General features: G+C 56.4%; 1 protein-coding gene across 1 annotated transcript; it reads right to left on the reverse strand.

The window, feature by feature from the left end:
* Positions 1 to 6,081: 6,081 nt before the first annotated feature.
* On the reverse strand, positions 6,082 to 9,419 carry TREX2 (three prime repair exonuclease 2). The gene is made up of 2 exons (XM_010964109.3): positions 7,827 to 9,419; positions 6,082 to 7,146 (listed from the first exon to the last, which is right to left on the reverse strand). Exon 2 carries the CDS (start codon positions 7,110 to 7,112, stop codon positions 6,402 to 6,404), a length of 711 nt encoding a protein of 236 aa, XP_010962411.1. The 5' UTR covers positions 7,113 to 7,146; positions 7,827 to 9,419; the 3' UTR covers positions 6,082 to 6,401.
* Positions 9,420 to 9,569: the final 150 nt, after the last annotated feature.

Consider the following 9,569-nt stretch of genomic DNA (forward strand, 5'->3'; position numbering starts at 1 on the left):
CCTCAGATTACAGGAGTGGCACAGAGGAACAAATAAACATAGTGTACCAGGAAAGTGGCCACAAGTAATAGGAAACCTGACTGTGGTGGATAAATAATTAGAGGTTTAATTTTCTCACCTGAGGATTCTTACAGCATCCCTCTAATTAGCTTAGCATTTCCTCATGATCACGATGATGGCTGCTGAAGTTCCAGCCATCACATATGCATTCGGGAATAGGAGGCGGGAGGGCCAAGGACAACAGCGTCTCTCCCCTTTTATGAAGAAAGCAACAATTTGCCCAGAAACTTGCCCAGGAGACTTCTATATAGGTCTCAACCAGTAGTGGATTGCATGGGCACTCATAGCTGGAAGAGAGGCTGAGAAAGTAGGGCACAGGATTGTCATGACTTGTCAACTGAGGCTGAGCCCACTAAAGCCCTGGAAAAAATTGGAGTCTTATCCCCAGGGGAAAATGTTGGAATGGATATTGTGCGGTGTTATCAATTGAATTGTGTCCCCCACCAAAAGACGTGTTGAAGTCCTAACTCACAGTACCTCAGAAGGTGAGCTTGTTTGAAAGATGTAACTAGTTAAGAGGACTCCACTGGACTGGCAGGGGGTGGAGGCCTTCATCCAGTATAACTGGCCCCTCCCCAGGTGCCCAGGCTCTGCACCTTCATGTGCACACTCTCACCACTGAGATGGGTACCATCCTGACCCCTGTTTATAGCAAGGAAACTGAGGCTGAGAGACAGGAAGGAACTGTCCAAGGTCTCACTGCTGGACAGTGACAGATTCTTGCCCAGATTCTGAGACCCCAGCATCATAGCTCTTTCTGCTCCACCAACTGTGTCCCCCAAACTAGAGGGAATTCAGCTGGCTTTCCCACTGGTGCATGATCCCTTACACTTGCCATAGCTGAAGATAAAATCACATCAAAGTAGACTTGATTTTCTGAAAGGTATTTTACAAAAGAAAAACACTGTTGAGTCCTGTTTTATGAAATTAAAAAAAAAAGTTTGACTTAAAAAAAAATAACCACCAAACCTTCGAGTCAGTCCAGGGTCTCAGCTGGTCAGACTCTCCTGCAAGCCGGGGACTGGGGCCCGGGAGTAGTGCCAGCAGCACTTTCCTCCGTCAGATGCCGAGTGCCTCAGTTCCTTCCTTATAATAAAGGTGAGAAAAGCCTTCTTCAGTTCAGTGAACAGACTCACCCTGGGAGAGTTCTCTGGGCCAGGCCCTGGGCTGGGTTCTGGGCCCAGCAGTGAGTGAGGAGCCTCCTCCTCTGTATGTATCTCTCCTTGTCTGTCCCTTATAAGGACACCTGTCAGTGGATTTAGGGCCCATGCAGGTCATCCAGGATGACCTCATCTCCAGATTTTCAATGTTATTATATCTGCAGAGACCCTTTCTCCAAATAAGGTCACATTCCCAGGGCCCAGGGAGGTAACGTGCTGATCACAGAGCTGAGGAACAGGGAGGGTTGGGGCGGCGCCCAGGCTCCCCCACAGCCAAGTCTGTGCACGTCACCAAGACCCGAGGCTCTTTCCCTCCCGACAGTTGGGTCCCTCTCCCTTCCCCACCCGCCCCTCTGCCACGGGGCCAGGGCCAGAGGAGCACACAGAGGGGAAAGGGCAGCGATTCCTTGCTCTCTCTCCTTTTTGTCCACGAGCAGGATGTCCAGGGGATGTTCAGGTTCTCCACCTGAGGCGCCCTGCTGGGCAGGTGAAATACACTACTTCTTTGAGCCGCCAGGGTCAGAGTGAGTGAGTGAGCAGAGGTTTCTAGCCTTCTACTGGCCAGCCTGATCCCAGATTGCTGGACCTCCAGCTTTCCTGCCTCCTCCCACATCCTTCTGCCTGTTCCGCTGGCCCTCCTTCCCAGCCACCGTCATCGGCCCCCCATCCCATAGCACAGCCGAGGTGGATGGGGTCCACTTACCACTTCGGGTGACAATGCCACGTTAGACCTTCCTAAAAAGGTCCCATCCCAGGAAGCCTTACCTGCAGGCTCGCCAAGAGCACTTCCCTTCCCAAGAATCCTAGTTTTGCTTGGCTTGGTGGTAGTGAAAAGAGGCGGATAGGTGACAGGGAAGCCGTCTGGAGCGGGGACAATCCACCTGGGGCCTGTGAGAGGCCACGTGTGGGGTGTGCACAGGACACTGAGCCCTTCGCCCAGCAGAGAGTTGCCTGAGTGATGGAGAGTCCAGGCAACTCACAGGACATCCGAGTCCTAAAGGGCAGCCTCTGAGAATCCACAGGGACATTGTGCAGCCTTCAGTGGGAGCTCACCCTTCACTGGCCCAAGAACCTGAGCACCGGCTCAGCGATGCAGGAGCATTTCCGGCAGTGGAGAGACCGTGGGAAAGCTGCAGCCCAGCTGTTGGAAGGAGACCTTTCTCCCATCCCTTTCTTTAGAGCACTTGGGTGAGAAACTGCCCCTTTGTGAATCCCTGCTCTGGCCCTTTGAGATGTATGTAAATCTTTGTCAACCTAAATAAGCCTCCTGCCAGACTTACAGCCCAGGAAGGTTCTTTTTAAGGGCCCCAGAGTCAACTTTTTGAAATGCAAACCTCCAGGAAGGGACCCTAGCTCCCGCTGCAGGCAGAGAGAAAGCTTTCATTGTCTTGAGGATAAAGGCAATTCACAAACACAGATGGCCACCCTGATTAGCCGGTGAATTTGCCATGAGCTCGTTCATGAGCTCAAGTGGGTGATCTTGGGAAGTCCTGCCTTCCCAGCAGGCCAAGGTTTCCTTCTGGCTTCGCAATCTCATGACGACGGCCTGAGATGGGCATGAAGGGCAGATGGGTTCAGAGCTTATTCAATAGTGAAGCTGTTTGCTTTCTGGCCCACTTTGCGGAGAGGACTCCAGAGTGGCAGGGTCCAGGGGGAGAGGGAGGTCATGGATCTGTCCTACTTAAGAGACCCCAGCTGCTGGGTTAATTCTGTGCAGGTTTTTGTGTACCAATTATATACCTCGATAAAGTTGAGGAAAATAAAAGTAAATTTGAAAATAAATTTTAAATAAAAGAGAGGTCCTTGGGATGCTAACCAGGAGACAATAAAGAAGGAGTAGGGTCAGGATGGAAACAAGATAACACGTCATTGAACACCCTCTGAGAGAACAAAGGCCCTCCCCACCCATCTACACAGTAGGTGGGCTCACCAAGCTTCAAGACCCAGGCATGCCCTAATGAACATTCTGGAGATCCCAGGAAGACAAGAACATCTTGGAAGATTCTGAACAAAAGGAACCAGCCATAGCTAAAATGGATCATCGACTGAAAACAAAGCACAGCGTAAAAGTTTAGAATTGTTTTCTTTGGGGACGTTACTATACTCCGGGATACAGCCTCTCACATCAAAAGCTTACTGCTAATCATGAAAACCAGACCTCTCAAGTTAATGAATTTAGTGCTTCTCTATGTATGGGAAGACACAAGAGCCTGGGCTCATTGAAATCATTCCTTTGATACAAATCTTAGCTCTCTAGGGCCAGTATCCTGTTCTTCTCCATCCTGAATCCCCTCAGGGCGCACTTGGCTAGGCCAAGTTTCCCAGTTTGGGGTCAAACATCAGTCTAGATATCACTGTGAAGGGATAGAGTCTGAGACCTCGAGATTTCCCCTTCCTCACCAGCATTTAGTATGGTCGATCTTTTGTATTTTCACATTCTGATAGATGCTGAAAGTTTGGGAATTTTGAGAGTGGGTTGTTAAACACCAGCATTATTAAAAATTAAATTATATAAAGTTCCACTTAAATTATGTCTTCTTTCACCACATTTCACGGTTATTTATGTCTTGTATCAGTTTGCTGGGAATCAATGTGACAGTGTGCTGCTCAGAATCTCTTCAGTGGTGCCACATGAACTTGGCCTGGTGGAAGTATTTGCCCCACAGGAATCAGCACAGCCTAAAAACCAGAGCTTGACCTGTTACTGTTCACTTGATTGTATAGATTTGAGTCTAGTAATTACAATGTGAATAGCAAAAAACAAAAAAGGAAAAACTTTTCCAACATCAAAAACTATTATCTGATTCGGCAGAGAATTTGCTCATGCCACCAATGAGCGTGTGAGGCGCCCTTGTCGTTTCACGTCCGTCTTCCTCGGTGAGGTAAGTGAAAACGCCAACCAGCGCTTATGTAGCGACCACACTCAGTCACAGGGTGCAATTTTGGGTCAGGTACCGATATGAGAGTTTGGCAAAAGTCAACTGAAAGGATTTTGTGAGAATCAACTGGCTGTATGGAATTTATAAACAGTGTATCATATATTTTAATGTATATTGTGTATATATTTCAGATTTTACTGGCAAATTGTCTGCTCACATCCTTTACATCAATAAAATTCATAATAAACTTACATACGTCTGTATGTGTCTCTGTGTATGTGCATATATATCCAAAGAGAGAGAGAGAGAAATAGACACACACACACAGAGACAGGTTTGCATTATTATTTTCCTGGAAAGCCACCGTCGCCGTTTATCAGGATATCACTGCTTTCGGGCAGCAGGGCAGGCCCCAGACTGTCTACCTGGCACAGAAGGTACAAAGCTTGGCCAGCCCAGTCCAAGCAGAGGCTCGGGGAGGGCACCCGAGGCCAGCCTGGAGTGGTGACGGAGAAGCACCTGGGCCCTCAAAAGGTGACAGTGCACAAAACCCGAGACCATGCTGTAGTGGTGGCAGTGGCCCCGGATCAAGCCACCAACCTGCTTGTTTGGGCCTGGAGGGGCCCTCTTGGCATCTCCCGCTCAGTGAGCTGGTGGCCCAGAGCCTGGCCAACCAGGTAAAGGGGACTCAGCCTCACCTTAGTTCTCACGGTGTCCCCACTCCTTCAGCTCCAGCCTGCCGCCAGCTGCTGGACCGAGGCGCAGCCTTGTGCCCTCTCCCCGGCGGTGCTCTCCCGGGGCAGGGGGCCGAGCTGACCACCCCCCTCAGGAAGCTCAGCAGTGCACAGACCACATGCAACCACACCTGCAAGCTCATCCCCCAGATCTGCCCCTGTGGCGCACCCCCACCCCGACCCCTGCCATCCTGTCTGGGCCAGGCCAGCGGTTCTCCCTCCAAAAGGGCTCTAGTCCATTCTCCACATCGCAGCTTGAGAAGTATTGTAAAACCGTAAATCTGATTTCTCCTCTACCCTGCTTACAACACTCTGTTGCTCCCCATGGCCTTCAGGTTGGTCCAGACCGCTGGCCCAGGCAATGAGGGTGGCCCAAGGTGGCTGGGCCTCACCATTCTGCCCCCTTGCACGTCGCTGTGGCTCTAGTCACTCTGACCTACTTAGCATTCCTGGACGGCCCAGCTGGCTCAAGGCTCAAGGCTCAAGGCTTTGCTCCTATGAGTCACTATTGGGCATGGCGGCCCCACCCACCCCACCCCTTCTCACCCGCTCTCCGGCTCCTGGACATCTTGCCCCTGCCTTGCCCCATCCTTTGGTGACACAGGTGGGGCCCCAGAGGCAGGTGAGCTGGCTCCCCAAAGCCCAGCTGAGGGAAGCGGCTGCCGAGAAGCTGCCCTCCGCAGAGCAGCCTCCCGGCCTGTCAGGCCACAACACGAGGGACACAGAGCTCAAGACAGACTCCTTCCTAGGTGTCGCCCTCAATACACCAGCCCACCGCCTGTCCTAGTGCTCCAAGTTGGCTATGCAGCACAGCCTGGAGCCCACACGGTACCCAGCCCTGTCACGCTAGACATTCCAGGCCCTCCTCTAGCACCCTGGGTGTGCCCCACACCATTCTGCTCTGTGTACTTGTCATCTCATTTCATCCTGCTGCCACTCAACCAGCGAGAAAGAAGCTCTGGGAGACAAAGGAGCCGGGCAGCTCTGCGGACTCAGCCCCCTGGGCTGAGAAGCCCGAGTTCCCTCAGGAACAGCCAGGGAGGAGGCCGGTGGCTCGGGGTCCACAGCCTCAGCCTGTCAGCCCCTTGGACCAGGCTGTGAGCGCCCACACCTCCCCCACCCACCCACCAGGCTCACCGTAGAGATAGGCCACCAGGGGGTAGCCCTGGGGGCTCTGCTCTGGCCCCTGGCCTGGCTCACCCACTCCGGGTAGGGTGTGCGGAAGGGGACAACCAGAAAGCCAGCTGGTGAGCTGTCGTCAATATTTATTGAAAGACAGGGTGATGAGTGGGAACCAGCAGCAGCAAAGTCCATGGGAACACAGGCTGGGGGAGGGCAGAGAGGAGGCTCCAGGGCTGTGGGGAGAGTTAGGCCAGAGACTGGGGAAAGCCTGGTGGATGCCCTGCCCAGGGTTGCCCAGCCAAGAGGCTGTGGGGAGGGGCAGCGAGGTGGCGGTCCGGTGCCCGCTCCAGGACTCCAGGCCTGGCTGAACGGTTGAGGCTGGCACTGCCTGTGGTGCAGGGAGTGGGCCTCTTTGCCCTGGGTGACAGTGTCACCAAGGCCCTGGCTCAGGACTTGAGACTTGGGCCATCGGGTGGCACATACATGGGCTCGACATGGGCCCAGCTGAGGGCCTGCTCATCGGCCCAGGCAAGCAGCTCGGCGGCTCGGTGCAAGAAGACCATGAGTAGGGTGTGCACGTCTCCCTCGGCCGAATGGGCCGCGCTCGGTTCCGCCTGAAAGTAGCGGCGGAAGAGGCTGCCCAGGCTGTAACCCTTGCTGCCCTGGGCCCGGGTGCCGTGGCTGTGGGCACGGTCCAGGCCCCGCAGTGCCGGCAGTGTATCCAGGCAGACAGTGTCCCCGGGCAGGTGGGCGCCCAGGCGCTGCAGCTCCATGCACAGCAGGGGGAAGTCATAATCGAAGCCGTTGTGGGCCACAAGGCAGACAGGGCCTTCCTGGCGGCTTAGGAATCCCTGCAGCGTCCGCACCACGGCATCGTCAAAGCCTGCCTTCCGGCACCTCGCCAGGCCCTCATTGCTCAGGCCAGTGATCTCGCTGGCCCTGGTGGTGAAGGGGCGCTCCGGGCTCATGCACAGTGTGAGCTTATCCAGGACCCGGGGCAGCACAGGGGCGCCAGACTCGTCGAGCTCTGGATTCTCCAGCAACGAGCGGTGGACGGCAAACAGGGAGATCTCTGCAATCTCAGGGTCCACGCTGGGGAGCCCGGTGGCTTCCAGGTCCAGGAAGACAAAGGTCTCAGCCCGGGGTGCCTTGGACATAGTGATGTTCTCACAGGGACAGTGAAGCCTATAGCTGCCAAGGCAAGAGGCGCAAAACCTGAGGGCCAAGAGATGGGGGTGCCTGGACCCAGCCACCCACAGCCATGCTCGTGGCCAAGGTTCCCACCCCTGTGTTCACCCCCTGCCACCTCATGGGACTTCAGGCTCTAGGAGCCACTTCTAAGAGCCATATGCAGGGAGACTGTTCAGGGGCCTCCAGAGCTGGAACCCAGTGACCGGGGCCTGTTACTTCTTTTCTGTCCAGGGTGAGGTCTCCTAGAGGATTGTCACCCCATCCACTCTGACTCTCTGTCCCTCCCTGGCCATCCCCACTACTACCACCTAGTTGACAGCAAAAAGATCTGATGTGCACAGACCCCAGCCCAGAGGCCTCTGCCTCTGGCCTCCAGGGACATGGACATGGACAGGAAGAATGTGCCAAGCCCATGTCATCAGGGACAAGGGGAGGTGCAGCCCAGGATGGCGTCCTCACCAACACACCATGGCCAGGAGCCTTTGGCAATGCACCCCAGGGTCAGCAGCTGGGAAGCAGGCAAATGGGCACCCGAGAAAGCCCTCACGGTGACCCCCAGCCTCCCTGGCTTGGCCTCGTCTGGCTTCCTCCCTGGCACACAAGTCCTGGCCTGAATCCAGCCTCCACCTGCCTCCGGGCCCCTGGCAGCTGTCCTTGCCAACCCTACCGTGCCGGCTTACCTGGGGCGGGTGTTGGCCGGCTTCCTGGGCTGCTGGGCACCTGTCTCTGCACAGTCTGCTCCAGGCGGCCTTTAATCTGCGGCCGTGGCCCGCCCCCAGCCGCCTGTTGGGCAACACGGAGGATTGAGGCCGCAGGACTTGTGTGGCCAGCTCGCCGCCCCCTTGGTCGCTCACAGCCACTGGGACACACGCCCCGTGTTTATAGATTGGAAACTGGCTCCCGGGCCGCACACAGGCTCCATGTCATCACAGGCACGAGAAGGGAGCCCAAGCCCTCCACCCAGCCTTGCCTCCGAGTCTAACTGGGCCCAGCACCGCAGCTGGGCCTGGCTGACATACGTTCAACACCCAGCCCCAGGCTGGGGCATCTCCCATGGAGGCAATGAGGCCCCTTCTCCAGGGCACGGCTCCCCCGTCACAGGGGACTGAGCTGCCCCTTGGGAAGCTAAAGTGAGCTGCAAGCACAGGCCTCGGTGTTGCCCCAGTGACAGGGGGTGGGGTGCCTCAGTGCGGCCCACACGTTGCCTGGCCATGCCTCACCCACCTTGTGGGCTCATCTTCCACCAGGAAAGGGAGATGGAGTCTGTTTCTCACATATAATGACCCATAATATCTAAGGAGCCTTTAGCAGAGATCACCAGGCAAGGAGAAAGAGGCAAGGTGGGCAGGAGCATGGTGGGGGTAGGGGGGACAGGGACGGTCTCAGAGGCACCCACAGCCCCAGCCTCTCAGACCCCAGGCTCTCGGGCCTCCCCAGCCCCAAGGGTTCAGTCAAGGGTGAAAGGAAGTCAAAATGGGAGGGGACTGAGGAGGCCCTCCCTGGTCCAGGAAGCAGGTGGCATTATCCCCAGGACCTCATGCCGGGACAAGACGTGCCAGCCCTTGGCAGTGGGTGCTCACAGGCCCGATCTCCTGCTGGGGTACAAGGTGGCAACTGAGGTGCTGGCAGCAGCCTGCCCACTGCAGGTCCGCCAGAGTACCTTAGTCTGTAAAGCTGTTGGTGAACCTGGACTGTGGTGACCACGGGCTGGCCTGTCTTCCCATAGCAGCCATCTGGGAAGTGTCCCAGGCAAGCGACTAGGCCCAGGGGCTCTGGCAGCCCAGGTGGGAGGGGACCTGGTGTCCAGCTCCCGGGAGCCTCCTTGTCTAGAGCACCCACAGGGGAACTTGGGGAAACGACGGTGCAGATACAGGGAGCAGGCCAGAGCGGGTAAAGCTGCCACAGCCTAGAGAGGGAGGCCCCTCCCTCACCCCCTTCCACCTGCGGCTGGGCTGAGGGAGGCGGGGCCGCACCAGTTGTGCCTGTTCCCGTGCTTGAAGGGAAGGAGGAGGCTGTGACAGGCACAGCGCTCAGGGAGATGGGTCACTCCGGGAAGCCCAGAGAACAGCTTCCTAGACAACCAGTCAGGCCACGGCACAAGCTCCCCAGGCTGGTGCAGTGTCCTGGGGAGGGAGGAGGAGGAAGCACACGGCCGCCCGCTGCATCCAGGTGCGGTGCGTGCCTGGCTGAGGGGCTGCAAGGAGGCCTCATGTGGGGGCCCCCAGGGAGCGGGGGGGGCGGTGCTCTGACCATACTCAGGACCAGGCAGGGGCAGGGGAAGGATGGCAGGAGGCTCCCAGCCAGGCGGGGCCCAGGACATGGAACAGGCGGGATGTGGAGAAGGGAGGACTGAGCACTGGGGCGACAGCAGAGGGAAGGAGGAGGTCACATGCAGACATGGAAACAAAAAAGCAGGCTGGAGG

This window comes from Camelus bactrianus, chromosome X (genome assembly GCF_048773025.1).
Source record: "Camelus bactrianus isolate YW-2024 breed Bactrian camel chromosome X, ASM4877302v1, whole genome shotgun sequence".
Classification (NCBI taxonomy): domain Eukaryota; kingdom Metazoa; phylum Chordata; class Mammalia; order Artiodactyla; family Camelidae; genus Camelus; species Camelus bactrianus.